The sequence below is a fragment of the Solanum pennellii genome, chromosome 6, assembly GCF_001406875.1.
Source record: "Solanum pennellii chromosome 6, SPENNV200".
Lineage (NCBI taxonomy): Eukaryota > Viridiplantae > Streptophyta > Magnoliopsida > Solanales > Solanaceae > Solanum > Solanum pennellii.
The window spans coordinates 54,417,106-54,442,206 of NC_028642.1; the positions used below are offsets into that span (position 1 = coordinate 54,417,106).

General features: G+C 36.3%; 2 protein-coding genes across 4 annotated transcripts in view; both read left to right on the forward strand.

The window, feature by feature from the left end:
• LOC107023492 (transportin MOS14) overlaps positions 1–18,524 on the forward strand; it is a 26,438-nt gene extending 7,914 nt beyond the window's left edge. For 2 of the 3 annotated variants that reach the window (XM_015224203.2, XM_015224204.2), the window contains 21 exons: positions 1,251–1,291; positions 1,604–1,695; positions 2,360–2,487; positions 5,657–5,732; positions 5,867–5,987; positions 6,064–6,163; positions 6,392–6,473; positions 9,472–9,554; positions 10,999–11,118; positions 11,223–11,274; positions 12,337–12,492; positions 13,928–14,051; positions 14,171–14,252; positions 14,327–14,415; positions 14,497–14,571; positions 14,663–14,717; positions 15,138–15,257; positions 15,342–15,434; positions 15,505–15,650; positions 17,502–17,679; positions 17,785–18,524. In XM_015224203.2, coding sequence (XP_015079689.1) covers positions 1,251–1,291; positions 1,604–1,695; positions 2,360–2,487; positions 5,657–5,732; positions 5,867–5,987; positions 6,064–6,163; positions 6,392–6,473; positions 9,472–9,554; positions 10,999–11,118; positions 11,223–11,274; positions 12,337–12,492; positions 13,928–14,051; positions 14,171–14,252; positions 14,327–14,415; positions 14,497–14,571; positions 14,663–14,717; positions 15,138–15,257; positions 15,342–15,434; positions 15,505–15,650; positions 17,502–17,679; positions 17,785–18,063 — 2,292 coding nt within the window. In that variant the 3' untranslated portion in view covers positions 18,064–18,524. Of the gene's footprint in view, positions 1–1,250; positions 1,292–1,603; positions 1,696–2,359; positions 2,488–5,656; positions 5,733–5,866; positions 5,988–6,063; positions 6,164–6,391; positions 6,474–9,471; positions 9,555–10,998; positions 11,119–11,222; positions 11,275–12,336; positions 12,493–13,927; positions 14,052–14,170; positions 14,253–14,326; positions 14,416–14,496; positions 14,572–14,662; positions 14,718–15,137; positions 15,258–15,341; positions 15,435–15,504; positions 15,651–16,336; positions 17,459–17,501; positions 17,680–17,784 lie in introns of those variants that run through there. The other variant, XM_027917765.1, reaches the window with a different exon arrangement.
• Positions 18,525–19,911: 1,387 nt separating this feature from the next.
• LOC107023102 (serine/threonine-protein kinase AtPK2/AtPK19-like) lies at positions 19,912–23,982 on the forward strand. The gene is made up of 6 exons (XM_015223659.2): positions 19,912–20,957; positions 22,474–22,556; positions 22,642–22,762; positions 22,904–23,077; positions 23,293–23,400; positions 23,495–23,982. Exons 1-6 carry the CDS (start codon positions 20,325–20,327, stop codon positions 23,777–23,779), a joined length of 1,404 nt encoding a protein of 467 aa, XP_015079145.1. The 5' UTR covers positions 19,912–20,324; the 3' UTR covers positions 23,780–23,982.
• Positions 23,983–25,101: the final 1,119 nt, after the last annotated feature.

Genomic DNA, 25,101 nt, shown 5'->3' on the forward strand with positions numbered 1-25,101 from the left:
CCTCCCCCTCCCCCCCCACCCAAATGGTCAGCCTCAAGATTGCTTTACATGAAGAACTGATTTTCGCCTATGCATTTTGACAATGAATTAAAAGTATGGTGATAATCGGTTAACAACAACAGTTTTTGTTGTTTTCTGTATAATTTTTTCTGTTCTTTCCCTAACTTATCCCACTTTCTTTTGTCTTGCCAAATTATATTAAAATTGAGAATCTTAATAATCAGTTTGTTGCACTTCATTTTTCCCTTGAGCTCTGGTTGTCTACTGGGGTGCATAATGAATATGGAAACATTATTATGTGCTGATGATTATTGATAGAATGCTCTTATTTGATTTGCAATTGATAAGTTGAAAAGAAAAAGGTAATGGAAAAGAGGGTTGAAACAGACTACTGCGAGTTATCTAATTTGATATAATGTTTCTACATCAATTATAAACTGGGATATCTGCGAGTTATCTAATTTGATTATAATGTTCTAGATAACTGTTCGTAGTGGTTAGGTGTACAATTTCTGCTCAAGGAATATCTGAATTTTGAAGTTTAAATGGATAATTTTATTAGTCTCAAGTATAGAGCATCGCTTTTCTCACTTTTTGGTGCAACAATGGGATGTAAATGATGTTGATGTCATGCTTAACTTAGCTCATTAACACAAAATTGTAACATAAATAGTTCAATTGTGACTCTACTTCCAGCATTCTCTTGTTGATCAACATGTTTAGAAATATTTTGAACCATTATTTAGCGAAAAAGATTTCTCGTGCTTTGTTACATGGAATCCTCATTGTTTCATTGTACACATGTATAGGTATTATGATTTATACTTGGTGCAGATTCTTCAAAATACACTAATAATTAGCCAAAAAAGTTTGATCTTTCTTTCTGTTTGCATAGCATAACCCATTTTTGATACGCACCCGATATAGAGTCCATGTAATACAGGTTCTCTACACAAGATATGGGTCAGAACCTACGTTGCCTCAGAACTGAAAGAGCAGCTGCTAGTTTATACAGATATATGTCTAATCAAAATCCAGATTCTCTTAGCTCTTTCTGTACACACTTTGACCCTCAATTTAGTGGGTGAATTCTCTAGGAAATGAAAAATATTATAAAGGGAAGTTGCATGGGCCTACTATCTACTAGTCATTTTTATCCACTCATTAAGGTGAAAATTTGAGTTGATGACTTATGATTACTTGAGTACTTTTTCCTTCTATTACTAATCGGTTTTCCAATTACATGACAGGTCCTTGAGGCATTTGCTTCTTGGCTACGGCTAAGGCATAGGTATTATTTGGCTTCTCTGAGTCCCTTCATACTCACATGCTGAACCTAGATTTGCTTTATCACAAACTGTAATCCTTGTTTGATGGTTCCTGTGCTTTAGTTCTTTTCCTAACTAAAGTTGCAAGTTTGGGAAGTTGGTCCTTGATTTCATGGAAAAGCTAGTACATCTTAAAATTTTGTTTCTGAACTTTATGGCGTGAACATTTATTTTTCCTCATTCTGTAGATCTACTTATCTAGTGTGCATCAATTTTCTATTTCCTGTGAATATAACAGAATATTGTTGCTTAATACATCACTTATTCTATTTCAGGATACCTGCATCTACCCTTTCTTCACACCCTTTAGTGCTTGCAGCTCTTTCAAGCTTGAATTCGGAAATATTGTCTGAGGCCTCCGTTAATGGTACTGTGGATGGTTTGGGTTGCTGTTCTTTCTTCTTATAAATTCGTTACTATGATCTTTTGTTATTAGTGCGTCAAACTACTATAATATACACTTCATCATAAGCTGTTCAATGTAATCTATTTGGTTATCTTAAATGTAGTTTCAATTTCTTTAAGTCCCTTCATGAAGTGAATTGTAGCTACACTGAAAATAAATCCATGTTAAACCTTATCAAATGAGGCTTAGGTGATAGAAAATAATTTGAAAGAGAACGCAATTTGTTAAAGAAAGACAAAAGTCCCACATTGATGGTTACTGATGGTTAATGAGATGGGTGAATTTCTTATAAGGCTTAGGCAATCCTCCTCCCTTTGAGCTAACTTTTGCGGTTTGAGTTGGGCCGAAGACCTAATTTAGCACAATTGATGTTCAGAGGTAGTCACTGCTTAGTTGGATAAAGTTTAACCTAGTTCCATTATTAGTGGATCCGTTCTTACTGATTAATAGTCTGTTTCATTTACAAGTTTTACTGTTGTGCAGTAGATCTTTGATCATTATTGTGGATCCCTGTCCTTCTCGCTTGCTCTTTTGTACTTGTATAAATGACTGTCATGTCTCCTGCATTTCGTCATATTTATGAGTTCGCTATGACATACTTGATGGGGAATTCGCAATGTTGCAGTTATTTCTGAATTGATACACTACACAGCAGCAAGAAATTCCGGCGGAGTTTCGTCAGAGTTGGCCTTGATTCAAGTAATTGTTCCTCAAGTTATGAGTCTGAAACCTCAGCTCAGAGATCCTTCAAAGGTATACATTTACCTTGTGCATTGAACAGGGATGTTCGATTGGTCCATTCTTTTTCGTTTCCTAAATTAACATAAAGCTTAGACATCTAGAAATCTGTTGGTTTTATTTTTTTTGGGAGGCATCTTGATGAAAATATGTTAGGTGCAGGATATTATATGGTGATCAAATTGAAAACCAACGTGTTGTTGTGGTTTTTTTTTTTGTTTTTTTGGTTCTAAGAAAATTTAAATGTACTACCTTTTAAGATACTTTGAATGATTGGGTCATTTTATGGTTGGTATTTACAATTTCCATTTCCTCTCCTTCTGGGGTCCCAGTTTGGGGGATTCCCCAAAATCTCATTCTAGGCCATTGAGTTCCCTAAAAATCTTTTTACAGGTTGAAAACCTTTACAAAGTATTTTATGCTCCTAATGTCTGGCATATTACTCCTCCTATGCACTTGTTTTCTTTATGTAGAATGTTATGCGGGTAATATACTTGGTCTACTGCTGATTGTTGGGCAGTCTACCATTACGCAGAATTAGTTGGTGGGTGATCCAGTTGCAATCAGTTGAAAGCAAATTTAAATATTATTCTTGGGACTTCCTTTTTGTTTTGATAAGTCAAGATCATTCATTGATGTCACCCCGAGATGTTGTCAAAACTTATTACACTCTTAGCGGGTGGCTCAACCTGCATTCTCTATTTAGTTGTTCTAATCATCTGGTAATCTTTCTTTTTTCACTAAGAATATATAACTCGGGAAATTCTTAATGCATCCTATGTCCTTATTTTTTTGACAAGGTAAAATATATTATTAACAATTAGGGAAGCCCTATGTACAAGTCGATACCAAACGAAGAGAACGTGCATCACAATATGGTTCTCAATTAAAGATATCTAATCCTCTATGCAAATAGGGACCTCACAAGTCCACCAAAAAACTAGAGATAATAATTTCCTTTGCAGATTTACAAAGGCCTGTTCTACTCGACTACATATTTTGGATGTAGTCTACCTGTGAATATGTAGATTAGTTACTATCCTCAAAAAAAAAACCCACATGATTGCTAAAGGGGCCACACTTCATGCCCTTGACTTCTCCTCTCCCTCATGTGAGTCCAACTTTATAGCGCCGTGTCTGGTATCACCCATTGTTTTCCGAACAAATTAAGGATCACCTGCCATAATCGTATAGCCATTTTACAATGCAATAGAGGAGTCTTCACCCAAGTTTTTGCACATAAAACACCAACTAACACATGTGATTTTCCTCTTCCTCATTCTTTTTGTTGTCAAGATCACAACCCTTGCTGCTAACCACACAAAGAAATACACCTTTCTTGGTGCTCTAGGGATCCAAATAGCATCATGAGGAAAAATAAGTTCCTCTCTCACCAATAAGCTAGGAATAAGAACCGAGGGGCCGTTTGATAGTTGGATAAGAAACAAGTTATTCTTGTCTTAATTTCCATATAACTTATATTACGCTTGGTAGGTATTTTTTTTTTTTGAGAAAGATAACGTTATTTCTAAATATCCACAGGGTATAGTTTCCCAACAGAAGTATTACAACTTACAGATTGTGCTTCAAGTTATCCTTACAAAAAGTCTAAAACATCAAAAATATCTTCTGTTTGAGCTAATCGTTTTTGCTCACACCAAAATAAAAATAGGCCTAAGCAATTCATCTTAAGAATCTGTAAGTTGCTTTGTACTCCTTCAAAACACCTCTTGTTCCTCTCAATCCAGACCGACCACCAAATACTAGCCGGGACAATCTTCCATCTCTCCTCCTCCTTACTTATCATACCATCCTTGTTCCAGCATCTGAGGACACCCGCTATGCTTCCAGGTTTCACCTATTTGATCCCGTTTAGGCATATAAACATCCTCCATAGTTGGTCTGTCCACTTGCAATGCAAAAAGAGATGGTTGATTGTCTCAGTTTGTTTCTCGCATAGAATACACTCAGCGACTAATTGATGACCCCTTTTCCTTAGGTTTCCCTGTGTCAAGGCTGCCTCTTTTGCCAAAATTCAGGTGAAACTCTAGGTTTCCCTGTGTCAAGGCTGCCTCTTTTGCCAAAATTCAGGTGAAACTCTCAACTTCGTTAGGAATCTTTGGCTTCCAAATCATCTTCCAAGGCCAATCTCTTTCCTTCACTGATGCTAAATTCAGCTCCTTGTATGCTGAGTTGACAGACAACTTTCCATTCTTGTCTTTGCTCCATTCCAGTCTGTTCTCTCCTCCATTGAGGTTATTGAAACCTGCTACGAAATTGTAAAATTCTGCATCTCTTTCCATCTCTCAATCATTCAGATGTCTCCTTAGGAATAAGTTCCATCCTTAACCAGTCAACATAATGGCAACTGGCATGTTGCTGTTGACTTAATGTGAAGAGTTCTGGATGTTGTTGTTTCATAGTTCCTTGCCCTGCCCAATTGTCATGCCAAAAGGATGTTCTCTGTCCATTCCCAATCTTCACCTTTGTTCTGATCTGCATTAATGGCCATACGTTCCTGATAGCACTCCAGATTGAGCACCCATAGGGTGTGGAATAAGTATGTATAACTAATAGTCTAAAACCTCCATAACATAAGTACATCGATTCACTTATACTGAATCTCTACATCACTAATACCTTCATAACTTTAACCAGCCACCAAACGACCCCTGATAGTATAAAACCATTACCACTCTCCCACCACCTCCATACATCAGTAGTATTGTCTAGTGTATCCAGCACATACAATGTCTCTTTCTGGCAACTAGTATTCTTGTAAAGCACATCCTTTCTCAGTCTCTTATAGCCATGTGAAAGCTATGTCCCATCAGATATTCAAACACACATGCATTTTTGTTGGTTTCCACATTATAAGCAGGTGGGAATGCTTCCTCCAGAGTACTGTCACCCGCACAATCTCACTTCCATAACTTAATTATGCTATTACCAACTCTGAATTCTACCCATATTTATGATGTTCTTGGGAGTATATGCCCTTGTTTCTATTTTCACCATCTATTATCCGTTTCTCCGTTGTGAAGGGGTTTTGCAGTGTCACGATAAGTTATTGAGCTTTAAAGTTACTTTTTGGTATTCTCTCTTTTTTTTTAAAAATTGTTATGTAAAAATTGCTGTTCTCTTAATTATTTGACCATCCTGTTGTTTATCTCTTCTCTTCCAGGATGAGGAGGATATTAAAGCCATTGCTCGTTTGTTTTCTGACATGGGCGATGCATATGTTGAATTGATTGCTACTGGTATCTATAGTTCCTCTCTTTCTTAGTTCCTTCCAGATGCAATTTCTTTGACTTCCCAAAGAAGTTTGGTGTGCATAAAAGTATGTGATATTTGTTCTTACTTATGTATAAGCAAAACTGACAACTGTATTCAGGTTCTGATGAATCAATGCTGATTGTACATGCATTACTTGAAGTTGCTTCACATCCTGAGTTCGATATTGCTTCCATGACTTTTAACTTCTGGCACAATCTTCAGATGATTTTGACAGAAAGGTGAATGCTGTTGGAATTTTCAAATCGGTCTATTTGCTGCAAAACAGTTTTTGCATCTAAAATTATACTTATTCAGGGAGTCATATCTTGCTTGCGGCAATGAAACTTCCATTGAGGCAGAGAAAACTCGTAGATTGCAGGTTTTCCGTTCATCATATGAATCACTTGTCTCCTTGGTGAGTTCTCTGGAATTAGGAGCAGGCAGTTTGGTTTTTTTACTTATCGTGCATGGCTTCATATTGATCTTAAATTATTTCAGGAGACAAAAACTAATGCAATTTCTTCCTGGACGTGAAACCTTTAGTTTATAATCACATAGATTGTTTGCCCATTCTCATTGTCAAAAAAGAATGTTTGCCCATTATTTTCCCCTTCTATGTTTATGTTTGTATTTTCTCTTTCAGGTTATCTTCAGAGTCCAATATCCTCTGGATTACTTTGATATCTCCATGGAGGACCAGAGAGATTTTAAGCAGACAAGATATGGTACCATTATTCTATAGATCGTGCCCTTAACTCATTTTTTTATCAAGTAAATATATTTTCATTCATAAACAAGGCCAAACTGGCTGTATATAATGTGTACACGAAAAGATAAAGAATCTACAAGGAGATATGACTCTACAAACTCCACCCAATTGTCTATACAACAATGAACTTTCTGTGTGCACCAAAAGAAAATAAGGGAACGGTATCCCTCAATGGAGAGAAACTCAACTCTACTCCTTCAAAAGCTCTCCTATATCTCTCCAAACAATTCAAGATAACGCAAATAGAACTATGTTCCAAGCACTTCGTCTTCTCCTCCTTCTCCCAACAAGTCTTTTACAGTTTTTATCCTTTGCCCATGGAGTGCCAACCCACCTAAACATATCCCACCATAACCTCATGGTAAGCCCGCAATATGTTGGAGAAGATGATTCACCTTCTAAGATTTTCTGCTATCAAAATTACCCCTCTAGCGGCTAGCCAAGTGAAAAAGCACACCTCCTCAGTACCTTTGGAAGCCATACTACATTCATGGAAAAACATGCTCCTCCCTTATCAAAAGCTTCTCATTAAAGATCTTCATAGAGAAAACTCTATTATTCCCTAAGCCCCACTGCCAAGCATTGGGCTTATCAACCAGATTGACTTACGTATGTAGTAAGTCAATCTTTGAAACTCAACCCTTCCCAATATTGGTATCCCTTCTAAATCTCAAGTTCCAAAATGTCTCTCCACGTGTCTCCCTAACTTGCTGATTGTCAATCTCTTTAGCAAGATACTCTCTACAATCTCTGTATTTCATCCTTCGTAATATGCTGCCACACCTGCTTTGCCCACAAAACTTTACTATCCTTTTGTCTTTGACCTTGAATGAGATATTTGCCAAAAATAATCCATCCCTTCATGATATTCATCCACATACCACACCTGTAAGGAGAAGTGATATCTCTAGTTCTCCAACCCCTTCCCTAATCCCTTTGTTATCAATAGGGGTGTCAAAAGTGAACCCAAACATAGGTAACCCGCCTAGAATTTTAAGGGTTGGGCTCAAGATAATTTGAATTGGGTTCATTTTCAACCCATTTAAGCTTAACCCATTTGAAGAGAATTTTCAATTGAGCCCAATTCAATCTCCAATTTAAACCCGTTATAAAATTTTTTATTAAGATATGTTCCTATATTGAAGGCATGAATTATTATCTATTTAACATTTTTTAAGATTTATCTATCCATTTGTTACTTTTTTAACAAAAAATTCTTGAGCGGGAATTCAAATTGTGATCATAAAAGTTAAATATCAATATGTTAAATTATTGAGATTAATCGGGTCAAATTGGGCGGGTCAAGACCCAACCCGTTTTTTAGCCCATCTGAGCCCAACCCATTTGAGCCCAAAGTAAACTTGGGCGGGTCAAGACCCAACCCGATTTCTATTGAACCCATTTTAATATTTTCAATTTCAACCCAACCCGCCCATTTGACACCCATAGTTATCAACTATCACCCCTCCACATAGCTTGTACCTCTATTACGAACCTCCAAAGCTATTTGCCTGATAAAGCTTTATTAAAGACTTTCAAGCCTTTAATTCCAAGTCTTTCCCATTTTTTAGGAGATGTGGCAATCTCCCTCCGCACCAAGTGAAATTATTCTGCCCCATCCGCTTTTTACCCTAAAACTATTCTGGTTTCTTAAAGTTCTTTTTTTCTAATGTTGTCGCATTTTATTATTAAATATCCATTATTATTTATGTCTTCATGCATCTGTAACCATGCACTTCCTACCCCACCTCGCAAAAAAAAAAAAAAGAAGATGAAACCCAAGGTGTGGCCTAGTGATCAAATGAAGTGGCTGAAAACCATGAAGTCTCGGGTTCAAATCCAGCGGAGACAAAAAATACTAGGTGATTTCTTCCTATTTGTCATTACCTTGGTGGGTAGAGGCAGGTATCTCATGGAAATTAGTTGAGGTGTTGATTCAGACACCACAGTTATCCCAAAAAAATAAAATGATAGGGTTTGGTTTCCCTTGCTTCATGAACTGGAGGTTATATTTAGTTGGTCATGTTGGATGTTTGGAGCTTCTGGCAGTTGCTTATTATGTACTGGAGGACCCTTCCGCCCCAAATGGATTGATTGTATATTACATGTTGCCCTATTGTATTGTGGTCAGCAAACATAATTTAGGTGCTTTTACTTTGTGTTTAACCTTGGTTTTAGGATTGATAAAGATGACCTTTAGTTCTAGGGAAATCTTGCACTAAACATTAAGTTTATAAACTAATTCTCCATGATAACAATTATAAAAAGCCAATGTTGAAGGGTTGAGGCCAATGTAGAAAATAGTGTTCAATGACCTTATCACCATGTTCTTAAGAAAAAGTACTGCCAAAATTAAAATGCAGAAGCAATAGTAGTTTACTATGCTTGATGCCTCTCTCTTGCTAATTCTATCAAGATTTGGGACTAGTGAAGCCAATTTTCTTAATATCTTGTACTTCATCGAAATATCTTATATGTGCCCCCCTCGCTTGTGTGATCACCATCCACAATCTTCTCTGTTGCGCTTTATGCCTTGGTTGTTTTGATGTGGCACGTAGCTTTTTGGTTTGAATTATTTATCTGGCAATTTACATCATTTTGGCTTTCTTTTCTTTATAAAATGAAAAATGCATTTCATATATGGGACAGTAGTTGTTTGATTGCATTTATAAGGCTTATATTTGATTGGTTTATTGTCTTGCTCAAGAAAGACATAGCATATTGTCAAAGAGCTAGTCTCTTAGCTCATTGATTTGTGTAACCTGTCTAGCTCAGTCTGTACCATCTATGTACCTTATCAGTTATTTCCTTGATGGCTCTTTCTTTATTACCATGTTGTCTTGAAATTTTGTAAAATCAATCATGAATGTTCATCAGCTATCGTGTTGAGAAGAAATGTAAGAGATCCAATTTTTCACCATGCTAACTTACTCTGTGGTTCTGCCATGCATCAGCTGTTGCAGATGTCTTGATTGATGCAGCATTGATCTTAGGAGGTGAACCTACCTTGAAAATTCTCTATATGAAACTAGTTGAGGTGCGTACTATTACTGTAATCCTGGAGAAATGGTTGACTTTCTCAACTTATTGTATCAAATTCATTTGATTAATGTAAGCTACCAAAATTGTGGGGACCGGAAAAATTTAACTCACCACTTCTGAGAGAGTGTAAAGTGTAAACTAGGTTAATGCACTTAACTTTGAAGTCTTCCCTTTGGGGTTGTGGACATGTTGACTACATTAATAAGCTTTGGTACATTGGTGAAACTGACTTATTTGAATTGTTCTGGAATTTGTGCAAACATTTTTTTTACTAAAGGGTGGTTCTGCTTGCTGAGAGAGTCCTTCAAGTTGATGTCTGCCTAAGGGTTGAGTCAGTTGTAGTGGTAACTGTAAAGCTGCTGGCCAAAAGCTTGTGATTTGGACCTTCTTAGAGGTGGTTCATCCTGGCTTCCTTGTGTTGTGTATAATATTCTAGCCGATTTTTAGGAATTTAGATATCTAGTACCTTAGTTAGACGTTTCTTTACCTGTATATAAATTTTAAATCATTGTATTCCTTGGATAATAGATTGAAATCACTCCAATACCTTTGTTGTAACATGGTATCAGCGCCAGGTCCTTCCCTGTTCTGGCTCCCGATCCACATTCCAGTCAGGCCTGGATGTGAAGGGGATTTTGGCTTTGGGGGGGGGGGTGTTAGAATGGGTTACATCCCACATTAGTTGGGGAATGGACTGGTGGTTTGCTTTATATAGATATGGACAATCCTCCCCTCATGTGCTAGTTTTTGAGGTTGAGTTAGGCCCAAGTGTCATATCTTTACAATTCTATACAAAGTCTTGTGTATAAAGACAATTTATTTCGACTCTCTTTCACTCTGAGTACAAAATTTCTACACAGCTGATCTATTTGAATTGGATAAATGACAACCGCTTTACACTAGAACAGTGAAGAAACCAATTGTACCGACATAAAGTTGTGATAATATCAAAGAAATTGCAATCTTCTATTATTTAACATATCAAATGTTCTTACTGCAAGTAAAACCTGAAGTCCCAAGGCATAGGTGTTAATTTTTGAGAAGATGTTTCGTCTTACAATTTTTCTCGCAAATTTCAAGTCAGTTCAAGTCCATGTGTTCTGGACAATCCAACTTGTTGTAGTTTAAATAAAGATAGATAGAGCAGTTGTAGAGCAAGGCACATTTAAACAACATAAAGTGGATATAGTTGTTTTCATTTGGTTCTTGGAAATGTTGGGTGTTGTTTATTTTATAACCTCTCACTAGAGCTTCCTGACCTTGTTTTCTGCTTATGAAAATTGTGAAATACATTAGAACATTATGTCTCATATACTAGATCAACTATTCACAATTTTCGCGTAAAACAGTTTCAGACGTTCAGTTAAAAAGATCTTGTAACACTATTTGGCGGTAAAGTTGTTTTTGTTTTAGATATTAACTTTGGCTTATTTTAACAGGCCATCAGTCACTGTGGAAAAGATCAGAGTTCTGATTGGCGCCCTGCAGAGGCTGCCTTGTATTGTATAAAAGCTATATCAGATTATGTTTCTGATATTGAAGCCGAAGTGATGCCGCAGGTTTGAATGATGACTGAAAATAAAGCAAATTCAAGTTTGTTTTACTTCAGAAATTGTGTTCATTTGATTTTTCTTCTTTGTTGCCTTACTATTTTAACTTGCAGATTATGTCTTTGCTTCCTAAGCTGCCTCATCAACCCCAGCTACTTCAGACAGGTAGTTAATTGTTCCCATCAAAGTGAGGTGATTGGATTTTGTGGATATTGGGGGGATTGCATTAGGCCAGATAATAATCTGGAATTCGGTTTGTTTTATTTTAACCTCTGAGATTATTGTAATAAGATTTACCTATTGGGATATCCTGGCTAATTAGCCTACCTATTTTGTGATTTCAGATAAGTCACAAATGTATAGAGGGTATTAACAATCCAAATAGTGGTTGGATTCTAATTGATATTGGCACCAGAGTCAATTTCCAATCTCTCCTTACTCTCCATAACCACCCTAGACACCATTCCCCCTTCTTCATGCCTTTTCCACCCCCACCCTCTCTCTCTTATTTCGAATTTCTGTGAAGGACAAGGGACTGTGAATAGAATATAGTGAGGAGATGATGTGATTGAATAATTCTTTTATCCCATATTTAGTCCAGTAATTAGGTATAGAATTCTAGTTAATTTTTCATATGATATAATTTAATGCATAAACCTCATCAACAGTAAGCAAATTGATAAAGAATAAGGAGTAATAAAGACACCATATTACAGTCTCTTAAGTACCACACTGGAGACGGATATGAATGTCGTCATTCTTATCCTCTTCTTCCTGTCCCATATCCACGAACCAAACATTCCCCAAGAGTGTCTACTGTCCACCCTCTCTTCTTTGCGTGTTCCTATTTTGGTTATATGTGTCAGTTTTTTTAATTTATAACACGTCCGGGCTAACTTCCGTGCACCTTGACTAATTCCACGGAATACCTTTCACCTCCCACCAGTAGTAGATACTAGGTAACTATGTCCACCAAGGCTAAGACAGATGGGAATAATCACCTAGTGTTTTTTATGGTCTCATCTGAGTTTGAACCTGAGATTCAATGTTTTCAACCACTAGGCCACACTCTTGGGTGATTTTGGGTTATATGTTTCAGTTGTTGGCAATCTGGTGTATACTGTCATTTTCTGCCCAATACTGTTATAGATATCTTTCAAGTTTCAACTGCTGATGAAATACTGATTTGAGAGTTCTCATTTCTACTTGTAATTTACTAATTTCCAGTCTGCTTAACAATCGGAGCTTATTCAAAGTGGCTTGATGCTTCATCAAATGGATTTTCCCATTTGCCCACACTCATTGATATTCTTGTGAGAGGCATGAGCACGTGTGAAGATTCTGCAGCTGCAGCTGCTTTAGCTTTCAGACACATATGCAATGGTAAATACTTCGTTCAGTTTCTCATGTTTGTATTTATTTTTCTTTTAGTGTTACTTGTAGTAATTCTGCCTTTTATCAAAAAAAAATTGATACTCCACCCTTTTTGTAAAAGAACTGATTATTTTTCTATGATCATTCTATTTTATTTATTTTCAAGAGATCTCTAATATATGATAATTGGTGAAAGTTTACCACTTCATGCTTGGGCTTTGTCAACGTAATAATTAATATCTGTGAGACTAGTTGGTGGATTATGATACACCTCTTGTTTCAAATTCACATCCAGTTTATCTGTGGCAGCTATTTCATAAAGAGAACTTGGAAAAGAGCCAAAAATACCTCTATCCTAGGGAAAATGACTCAACAACACCATCCATCCACCTTTTGATCTGAATTACCCCCAATCTATTTTTTTCTATTTTGTTCGGACTCTTCAAAAATATCAATGGGAGCATGTCGGATGTTCTAAATGTAGTGTGTTTTTGGTAAATCCGACAAGGGTGCAGCATCGAAAGTGTAGAGTCCGTGCAACTTATATTCTTTATTAAAATACCTCAAACTAAAACCTTAAACTTGATTGTTTTTCCTAAATTTTTTTAAAAAGCCATGTGATCTATTTTGATTGACCAAGATATTACTTATTTCAAAAATTAATCCCACCCATTTCGTTAATCTAAACTTGCCCCAGATAATCTGGCCCGTTCTTTATATTCTAAAATCACCCGCTGATATTTTTATTCCCACCCATTTAAACTCTTGTAAATATTCTATAGAAGCCACAAAGTCTTGCAACTCTGAATCTCTCTCCTAGCCAGGTGATTGAGCCTCTGTTTTCCCCTCTTGAATCCCCAGCTCAAGCTATCCAACAACTTGGAACTGAATTGTTATCTCATCTCCTTGCACATGAGCATTTTAAGCAGGATACAAACAAGAAAAGCAGTAGTGTCTCTTGTGCAGCTAGCAGGCATTGGTATTTTTGAACTTGCAACAGACAGCAATTAGGGTCAGATTATTAGGCGCGAGTTTGAATTAAAAAAATGGGTGGCTTTAATTTTTAAATAAAGTAATGTAAGTGGCCAATCAAAATAGCCATGTGGCTTTTTCAAAAACTAGTAAAAATCATCAAGTTTAAGGTGTTAGTTAGGGGTATTCTTGAGCAAAAAAAAAACATATAGGTTGAGGGTATTTTTAGACCAAAAGGTGGATGAAGGGTATTGATGAGAGCCATTTTCCATAGGATAGAGGTATTTTTGGCCCTTTTCCGAATAGAATTTTAGGATCAATCTTTTCTTAACTTTGCGAAATTGTATCTTGGTTACTCAGTCCATCTGATAAATGACCTGGTGAATTTGCTCCTTCTCGGAGTTAAACATTCTGGCCAGAGTTAATAGTTCTTTAGTTCAATCTCGTTTCAATCTTTTTATTGTCATTGTAGATTGCAAGAAGAAGCTTTGTGGGTCACTAGATGGTCTGTTTCAAATTTACCAAACGGCAGTCATTGGGGAAGGTCCCTTCAAAGTTTCTGCGGAAGATTCGTTGCATCTGGTTGAAGCTTTAAGGTATTATCTAATGCTTAGAAGCTGATCCCTAAGTTAGTTAAGTTCTTTATCTTGTTAAATCCTTACTCTCACCATCCACCTTCCAAGTAAACACACTGGTCTTTTTTTTTTTTTTGCAGTATGGTTATTACAGAGCTTCCTTCGGAACATGCTAAGAAGGCACTTGAGGCAGTATGCCTGCCATCTGTTGCTCAGTTACAAGTAAGTTTCCTTTCTAAAATTTTATGAATAACTTTAAGTATCAATTTTTACAAATACTTGGAGTTAACTACCAGGAGATGATCAATCAAGGTCCCCAAGTTTTGGGGCAAAAAAATGCTCGGGAACTAACTGTTCATTTTGATCGACTTGCAAATATATTCAGGTACAGGAAATTTCCTTGTTCCGTCTTTCATCTGTTTGCTTCTATTTGCATTGTCAATTTTGGGACTGAAACCATTTGCAGATATGTAAATCACCCAGAAGCGGTTGCAGATGCAATTCAAAAACTTTGGCCAATTTTCAAAGCCATTTTTGATGTGTAAGAAAGCTGTATGCTGTAAATATTGCTTTCAGGATAACTCTTTGATTATAAATTTCCCTAATGGTATTGTTTGATGATATTCACATAGTCGTGCTTGGGACATGCGGACAATGGAGTCTCTTTGCCGGGCTTGTAAAAATGCTGTAAGTTCAGTTATCTATGCCATCCCCTGCCAAGGGATCCAGGAAATCATTCATCAAGCTGCCTATTCCTGAAAAATGTTGTAGTGACACAACTTCTCCTGTAAATATGTGGCGTTTTTCATAGTCCTTTGAATGCTTCATGTTCTTCTCTTATTTATTCTTGTGCCTCTTGACATCTACATCCGTACCTGATCTTTTTCTTCTTTCTGTGAATTTCTGCTGACTTATGTTGCTTAACGTATGACCTCAAACTGCTTTTATGTTACTCTTTGAAATTGGTGATTAATAATGTTCCCTACAGCTTATCTAAAGTGGTCTGTTCTGAACTCTGAAGACAAGGATGATCAAGATTCTAGTCCGAGCCCGACAATGAGCAAATGGTATTATGACTTTCCTAACTATGATGATTTCATCCATTAGGTACGAACTTCTAAGAGGCTCATGGGGGTTACAATTGGGGCGATGCTGGAGGAAATACAAGGACTATATGGACAACACCATCAGCCGTGTTTCCTTTATCTCTCAAGTGAAGTCATTAAGGTATTTGAGTTCTTTCTTGCATTGCAAAATTTTAACCAAATTTGCAGTTTCCATTTTAAGCAACAGTTGGACCTTCTGCCACAGATATTTGGTTCAGATCCATCCTGTGCAAATTACTTGAAAGTTCTCATTGAGTCTCTCTTTAGCCATACAGCATGTCTTCTTACAAAGATTCAGGTACAGTCTGTTGCTTTATTTTGCATTTCACCGCTAGTTATGTAAGCTAACTCCGAAGTGTGGTTCACAGGATTTCACTTCCCGTCCGGATATAGCAGATGATTGTTTTTTGCTGGCATCAAGATGTATCCGATACTGTCCTCAACTATTTTTTCCCTCTACTGTGTTTCCATCATTGGTGGATTGTGCCATGATCGGCATCACCGTGCAGCACAGGTAAATTCTCTCTATTTCCTCCTCACCCCATGAACATTATGGCCTGTTTACATCTATTTTGATGTAAAGAGGAAGCTCTGGTTCTACATGGGTAGACTGATGAAGATTTTGTATTCTGGACAATAACATAAAATTGTGAGAAATGTGAGATGAATTGGTTGAATTTGTGAGGACAAACGTCTTATGGTTGAATGTTGGCAGCGCCAATAATTTATCTCTTCATGCGTAGAATACAATTGTTGAGGTATATACCTTCGTAGGCAGAACTTCAATTTCATCTATAACTTAAAACATTTTTATAGAACTATCTGATACAGACCTCAAGCTGCTGGCTGCATGTCATACATGCCATGTCTGTTACAGATGTAATTAATGCAAGTACTGTAACTGACTTGATGACATCTGTGTGAGCCAATCATTTAATTTTATGAATTTTGTTATAGTGCATCATGAGAGTATCTTTTCTCTGACAAAACACCAGTAAATTTCGATTGCTTGACCTCTTATTATGTAATGGCTTTGGTATAACATAAAATGCAACTTAATTATTTCACACAAGTTGCATCTGACTTCGCTCTGCCAACTTCAATTCTTCTAGTAGTTTGGCAGCATGAGTCCAAGCTGCCGTAATTGTGGTGCTTTGTACACTAGATTTTGCAATCACATTTTCTCTCTTTCTTTCCTAGGAGAAGTTGCTCCAACTAGAATGCTATACTTGGAATTATAGCGTCCAGCAAAGTTTGTCACCATCCAATCTGCACCGGTCATGTTTGATTCACGTGGAGTAATACTTCATCTGGAGCTTATTATATATGCTGAAGCCTGAAGTATGCATCCTGATGAGTATCACTAGAGATTGAAATTTGTAGTCCTAACTAGAAAGATAATATTAGGTCAGTCATTGTGAGGTAGTTTAGTTTACCAACTTCTTTTTTATCTCCCTGGAACACCAAAAGGCTCCTCTGACCTAGTAGATCACTAAGGGGACCAAAATCTTATCTCATCATAAATTGATTTTTCTTCCCTATGAGTTAAGTCTCAATAATACCATGGTTTTGTGACATTGACACATGTAACTGTCAGAAAAGTGCGGACAAAAAGGATTCATGTAGATAACTATGATCAAGTACCTGAGTGAATGATACAAGAACTGAATCACGGGACACGGCCAGTTTGATTAGCATGAATTACTTGATGAGACATTAACTGGTCTGATGCTGAAGGAACACATATTCACTGTGTTGGTTGTCATATTTTGTTGCATTTCTCAATGCAATATAAGCAGCAGTTTGTTCCACATCAATATGGCGCTATATTTGTTTCCAAAGTCCATTGCCTACAATATGGATTACAGAGGCCAAGTACCCATCATATTTAGTAAAAGTATACTTGTAGTTGAATTTTAATATGTCAAGCATAGAATCATCTTTTGATACTCCCCCGCTGTTTCAATTTAAGTGTCTTAGTTTGATTAGGCACAGAGTTTAAGAAAATTAGGAAACTTTTGAATCTTGTGGCCTAAAACTAAAGACGTGGGTAATGTATCAAGATTTCTTTTGAATCTTGTGATCTTAAACAAACTATGTAAGATGGTGGAATTAGGGAGTTGCCAATGTCATTCTTTCTGAAACATACTAAGACCGAAAGTAAGGCACTTACATTAAAATGGCGGGAGTATATCATTGTCCATTCATCTATCTAATTACTAGAGAACCTATCAGGAACTGCAAGGGAACTCTGGCCCTTTTAGATTTGGATTTCTCCTTCTCTAGTAATTCTATTATCCAATTTGGTATGATATTTTATTATGTTTTGATTGTTCTAAATTTCGAAGTATTGACTGGATTGTAGGGAGGCTTGCAATTCAATATTGAACTTTGTGTCTGATATATTCGATCTTGCGAACTCTACAAACGGAGAAAGTTGCCTATCCATAAGGGACAGTGTAATTATTCCTCGAGGGCCCACTATCACCAGAATTTTGGTTGCTTGTCTAACTGGAGCCCTTCCTAGTTCACGACTAGAAACAGTAAGTACAAATCATTATTTCTTTTTATAGAAGGCAGATGGGTGAAGAGAAAGGTAGTATTAGTTTGTTGCATTCAAGAGTTACTCTGAGCTGTTTTCTTTGTAGGTAACTTACGCTCTACTGGCATTGACCCGGGCGTATGGGTTGAAAGCTCTTGAGTGGGCAAAGGAATGTGTGTCCTTAATTCCATCAACAGCTGTTACAGAATTGGAAAGGACTAGGTTTTTACAAGCTTTGTCAGATGCAGCCTCTGGAGCAAATATGAACGGTCTGGTAGTTCCGATTGACGAGATTTCAGAGGTTTGCCGACGTAATCGAACTGTTCAGGAGATAGTTCAAGGAGCTTTGAAGCCACTTGATCTGAACATAGTAGCTGTATCATAGTGGAGAGGGTGCAGAAGGACCTTTTTTTAACCTCTCCCTTCTTTGCAGGCAGTAGTTTTTCATGATTCTTTGGAGGCCTTATTTCATCGTTTGTCCATTGTGCGGCTTGGGAATATATACTAGTTATGCAGCAAAAGGGTGTTGTATTGTTGTTACTTTTTCTACTTGTGAGAAGTGATAGAGGAACTCAAGCAGATGCAGTTCACTTGGTTTGGCTTTTTCACTTTTGGTCCTTTTTCGTTTTGGGGGGTTTTTCTTTCGAAGGTGAGGAGTTTCCAGTTTTGAGGTTTAATCCTGGAGTTCAATGTATAAGCTTCTTGTATTTGGTAAGATCTTCCAGTTTATAACTATGTATAGAATGTGCAGTTTCTTTCAGTTCAATATATAATGAATTCTCAGGAAGGAATGTGGTATCTCTTATATGCAAATCAAACATGTTGTTTATCACCTGTTTTCTCTCACATTATGGAGGATGCAATTTTACTTTCCTGCTTGGTTTCTCAGATCTCTATGTGTTGGTATCATAAATATATCTCATCCAGCTTTTCGTTGGTTATTGTGTTACTTTGTGACTTAAGAGATTCTGTCTTATTTTATACTGTATGCAAATTTTCTAGTGAAAAGAAGAAGGTAGATGTTTGATTTTATATGAAACTTATACTTTGAGCAAGGGATGAATTTAAACACTAATATTGGGACGCGTTAATATGTGGTTTCTTCGTAAAATTAGGTAATTATGTATGTATATATTTTTTAAAATGATGTAATATTATCTGTTGGTGTACATCTTACAAAAAAAAATAACTGAGGTACTTGATTGAATGTTGAGTTATTTAGCTTTATACTTTGAGCAAGGGATGAATTTATACACTAATAGTGGGACGCGTGAATATGTGGTTTTTTCGTAAAATTAGGTAGTTATGTATATATTTTTTTAAAATAATATAATATTATCTGTTGGCATACATTTTACAAAAAAAAAAATTAACAGAGGTATTTGATTGAAAGTTGAGTTATTTAACTTTATACGTTTCTTTCTTTATTTTATTTAGTGGTGCACCAATGTTTTACAGAGACATATTCCATATTCATAGGACTCTACCTAACAAATAGCTTGCTCCAACTTCTACGTGGGTCTTGAAATTAATATAGAAAAAGTTGAAAATCCTCTCTTAGATTTGAGAGTGACGCTCAAAATCATCAAATACTATTTATATTATACAGAGAGGAGTTACAAGTAATCAAGAAACTGTGCATGCTTTGTTAGAGAATTTTATATCAAATCAAATAATTTTAGTAATTTGAAACTAATGTGAGAATAAATCATTTGACACAATTAAGTGAAAATATGTGCATGCAAATTACCTACTCAGGTTCAGTAACGTGATATATGTATCAATATAAACGTGATATATATATATAAACGTGATATATATATATAGCCTTAAATAAGTCAACAACATGGCAGTGCAACTAGTCAATAAATTATTATTATACTATTAAAGATGACTTTGAATTTTTTAATTTTAATCTTTTGATATGTTATGTTTAAAATTGTAAAGATTTTTACTTTTTATTATTTATTATTTAATTTGATTGTAGGTAGCATTTGTGTCTTACTCAACATAATATAAAACGAGGTACTTAACATTGATTTTTTTTTATTTTTGCTTCTGCTTAATATTAGAAATTCATATTAAAACTCGGACTAAACTCATGTATCGAGATGCATCAACATAATTTGGATTTTGTTTTATTTCTTCCAATTTTCAAAACTTATATTAAAACTCCAACTAAATTTTGGATAAAGCATGTCCCATTAGGAAGGGGTGTTGGTCAGCACAAGTTGGGTTTAGAACAATTTCGTTTTCGTGTTGTATTTCACTTCCCACTTGCCCTCTCTCTCTCCATACTTTCATTTGTCTCTCTCTTTCATGCATCTGTAATTTGCAAACTCCCCTGTACCCATTACTTCTCTGCTCATAAATCACAGCTTCCTTCTTCTTTTTCTTCTTCCCCCATTCAAACACCCTTTAAAGTTGCAACCTTTCACTTTCTTGATTTCTTCTTTTCCATTAATTAGTCCCTGCAGATCCCTGATGTAGCCCTTTTTCTTTCACAGCCTGCTCTGAGTTCAATCTCAGCTGGCTTTTTCTTGCCTAAATCACATTCTTGATTCACAAAAATAACAATAGTAAAGATGCAATCTTTGATATTTTTGCTGACCAATTGATAAAGGGGTTTCAAGAATTCTTGTTAATATGGCCTTTGCAGCTCAGCAGAAGAAGGCTATTCATTCAATGTTAGCAAACAAGCTGACCCATCTCAAAATCCCTGACTCTTCTTCATCATCATCTCCTCCTTCTACTGATCCAGACTTTGATTTTTCTGATGTTTTTGGTGCTCCTACCTCTTCTTCATCTCCTTCATCTTCTTCCAGTTTTCTAACTGACCCACAAATCATTCATAGTAGGTCCCACTCTTTTGTGGGTCCATCTCCAAGGATCACTCTCTCAAAGCCTCTGCCTTTTCACCAAGAAGTTGATTCTGAGGGGGAAAGTGATAGTGATAAAGTTAATACTCATGTAGGTACTCACCAAACTGAATGTACTGATGGGGTTGAAGAGATTAGTGGAGATGAGGGGTCAGCTGTAACAAAATTTGGGCCAGGGGATTTTGAGATCTTGAGGATGATTGGAAAAGGTTCTTTTGGGAAGGTTTTTCAGGTGAAGATGAAGGGGTATGGTGGTGAGGGTGATGGAATATTAGCCATGAAAGTGATGAGGAAGGACACAGTAATCAAGAATAACCATGTGGATTATATGAGAGCTGAGAGGGATATTCTCACCAAAGTTGAGCACCCTTTTATTGTGCAGCTTAGATACTCATTTCAGGTAATAGTTGCTTATACTGGACTTACTAAATTTGTCTATTCAGTTTCAGATTAATGGATGTATGTATTTGAAATTTGATACAAAAATAGTTTTACTATCCTGCTATTGTTACCACTTATGCCTTCATAAATGTTGTGTTTTTTGCTTTCTTTGAGCCAAGTGTTTATTGGAAATAGCCTCTCTACCTACACTCACCCTCCCCTGACCCCATTCATGGGGCTATACTGGTTCTGTTGTTGTTGTTTGTACATTAATACAGGGATATCTTGGTGAGAATAGTGCGTCCACATTAAGGGACTTAGCGAAGTGTTATTCCAGTTATCAATCTGAATTGATGTTACTTGTTTTTCTTTTTCATGTACAAGAACAAGATAATCTTTTGTATTAGGAATTATTGGTTTTAAGTCAGAAACTAAATTTAGTACTATGGTTATTTGTCCTTTCATTTAATTTTCTGTTACAGAAGTACTTAACAGATGAGACTTTTCCTTGCCTCTCTCTGTGGGGAAAAGCTTTTCATCGAAAGAGGAAACTCTTTTGGGAATCTGTTTGAATTCTGGTGTCACTCATTCCTTCTTTTTTGAGCTGGGACAACATGAGCAAGTTTTGAACTTTATTAGTACTAGGAGTACTATTTAGCATCATTAATGCTAATGAAATTAATTTCAAGTGGAACTTCTGTTTTTGTCTAGAATCTAGTCAGATTGCTGATATTTGATTGGATCTTTTAGTAGATTTATTTAGACAATATCAGAGAAGCTCATTAACTTTTTCTGTCGCGATTTTCCTTTTTTAGTTCCCATTATTATTTGCCTTCGATGCAGAATTGTCTTTGTTTCGTGAATGATCTTTGTGAAGGTTTTTTTGGACAATATTTCTTTTGAACGGTTTAACTTTTGTATTATAGACCAGTACTTAGGTCGTACTGGAGAACCCATTTACAAATGAAATTATGAGAACAAAGAAGCTAAGAAAATTCAATCCTAACATGAGTCTAAAAGTTTTAAGATTGATCTGCATCTACGGGAGCTCTTTGTTCACCAATAGGAAATAGCAAAACATTGTTTCTATAAAGTGCTACGTCTGGCCTCAAAATGTTTGGAATTCCTTTCTTTCCAGATAGCCCACCAATGCAAGCTGGAATGATCCTACAGTAGCTTCTATTTGTTACCCCAATCCCAGCCTCCTCCCAGCTAGAAAGAGTGTCAACAATCTTGCTAGGCATTGTCCAAGATGAATTTTTTATTTTTGGGCAATTTCAAAGTGAAGTTAATGATTTTGTAGAACTTTTGTTGGTTTTTTCTGTTTAGTTCCCATATTTCTCGATGTCTTTTTTAAGCACGGATTTTGTCTTTCTTTGGTGTACTCATTGTCATTGATTTTGCTACTGTGATTTGATTTTCGAAATCATTGAACTGATGCCTTACAGTCTCAGACCAAGCTCTTTTGCCCTTTGATGTGTTTGTTCTTATTAACAATATCAGTCCTTGGTCATTTATTTTGGAATATGCTGCAGACAAAGTCTAAGCTGTACTTGATTTTGGATTTTATAAATGGAGGGCATCTTTTCTATCATTTATACAGACAAGGGATTTTCAGGTACCTTTTGTATTTCTTATTGACTAACCAGTCATAATATGCATTCTGTTCTTCTAACTTCAGCTCTTGGGTGTGCTTTGGGTAGCGAGGACCAGGCAAGGATTTATGCTGCTGAGATAGTTTCTGCTGTTTCACATCTTCACCAGAGAGGGATCGTGCATCGAGACCTCAAACCAGAAAATATTCTCATGGATGGTGATGGACATGTAATAGTCTTGTTGTACTCTACTGCAGGAACATGATTGATCCATGGAAGAAGAAACGAAATAAGAAATATGTAGCATTTTTCCTTTGAACATTGCAGTTGATTCATTCCTCTTCTTAAGCATCTCATTTTCTCTACCCAGGTCATGCTGACAGATTTTGGACTGGCAAAAGAGATTGATGAATCAAGCAGATCTAATTCAATGTGTGGAACCATGGAATACATGGCTCCGGAGATTATACAGTCCAAGGGCCACAATAAAGATGCTGACTGGTGGAGCGTTGGGGTACTTCTGTATGAGATGCTGACTGGTCAGGTAATCTAAGTACTGGTTGGAACATTTGTTGACAGTGTAATATTTGGACACTAGATTCATGCAGTGTTTAGTAATGCCAAAGCATGTGACAAGCATAGACAGTTCATCGGACATTCTCTGCAGCCTATTTTATGTGAAATGTACTATAAATTGCATTATTACTAGACAGATTTTTCTTTGTAAATCGGAACACTTTTGACTCTCATTTCTCTCAGCCACCTTTCACACATGCAAATAGAAAGAAGCTTCAGGAGAAGATCATCAGCGAGAAACTGAAACTTCTACCACGTCTGACTGGTGAAGCTCACTCTCTGCTCAAAGGAGTATGTACAAACTATCAATTGAATGCTTGCCCATACTTTCTTAGATAAGTGATTGTAATTCAACTGAATGAAAACTTGCAATTTTTTCCCTTAGTTGCTACAGAAGGACCCATCCAAAAGATTAGGCAGTGGACCAAGAGGAGGGGATGAGATCAAAAGTCACAAGTGGTTCCGCACAATCAACTGGAAGAAACTTGATGCCAGAGAACTACAGCCTAAGTTCAAACCAGATGTAATTGGCAGAGATTGCACAGCCAATTTCGATAAATGTTGGACTACGATGCCACCGGATGACTCACCAGCATCTACTCCGACAACAGGCGAACACTTTCAAGGTTACACTTATGTAGCACCAAATCCTTGGCTCTCCTCTAGTTGATTTAAGTCTTTATCCTGACAAAATTCCGAACTTTTAGTTTGCTATTGTAAGTCATTCTTTTTTAGAGAGAGGATCATGAGAAGTGTATGGATCAGATTGTATCATGATAAAAGCAAATCTTTCTAACTCTTTTTGTGTACTATTGTAAGCTCATTCTTCTTTATGGACAAGATGTGAAATCAATCAATGACTTTGATTGTGTAGCTCTTTTCTTTACCTGCTCTTCTATGTTTCCTCTCAACCTCGTCTATTCGATGCTCTCTGGAAGTTATATTTTCTTCTATTATTTTGTACTGCTGCAAGAGAATCTAAGAATGTGTTCACACTTTTCACTCATGTGATGATTTAGTCCCTATATTTCAACTTCAAAATTGTATAGAAAATTAATCTAAGTTGTTCAGTATTCAAGAACTCGAAATGATTAATGAGAAATAGCTGTAATAAAATCATTCAAATATGTACACTGGGGAGCTGAAAAGAGGGGATGTTCCAGGCTTTGTTTTGTTGCATTCTAGAGATTAGAAAATGCTAATGAGTTCTGCATTTGGTTCAACAACTTAATAGAGGAGCAAAATGAGGGTTGTGTTGGTGCACTAGTGAAGTATATGAGTACATATCCTTCAGGGGAATGAATTGTCTTTTGATTTTTCTCCTAATATATTTCCTTTGGTTGTGGATGTCTCTGGGAGGGTATGCCTTATTGTTTTACAGGCTTGCACAAATGTAAACTGATCAAACTTCTGTATTAGACTTTGCAAGAGTTTTTTGTACTTCCATGTGTATTATTTCCCTTGGAACCTGAGACTGTCCTTAAGTAGGTTTTTGAACTGAAGAACTGAACACATGCCATAATAAGCATCTATAGATCTAACTTCCCATACTATGGTGTTTATCTTGGAAATTAGCTGTTAACAGTTGAGGGATGTGACATTTTTTCTATTAACAACAGTGTAGAGTTATCTCTGATTGGTGAGTTGTTTAATGGTATCACTCTGGAAAGGGATGAAATATGACATGCTTAGTAAAACATGAACCATATAACCATGTGGAGCAATAGTTTTGTCGTTATATAAGTTCGATCTGCTCCTTTCCAAAATATGCTGGCTTCATTGTACTTCTAAGAGGCACAGTTTTGAGCTGTGAATAGAATGATTTTCAGTACATATCCATTATCTACATATTGTGGAAAAAAGTTGCATAAAGATAGGAATTAGTGGAATAGAACTGGTGAGTGGTGACTACTTAATGAAACTTAAATAAATTATAGCTTCATATGGTATATGGAAAGTAGAAAGGCATCTCATTCCAGTTACTTTTAAGTG

Excerpts from the sequence above, each read along its gene's own strand:
- LOC107023102 (XM_015223659.2), top strand. The coding sequence starts at position 20,325 with ATGGCCTTTGCAGCTCAGCAGAAGAAGGCTATTCATTCAATGTTAGCA. Across the intron at positions 20,958-22,473 it reads AGCTTAGATACTCATTTCAG|ACAAAGTCTAAGCTGTACTT; the intron begins GTAATAGTTGCT and ends AATATGCTGCAG. Across the intron at positions 22,557-22,641 it reads TACAGACAAGGGATTTTCAG|CGAGGACCAGGCAAGGATTT; the intron begins GTACCTTTTGTA and ends TGCTTTGGGTAG.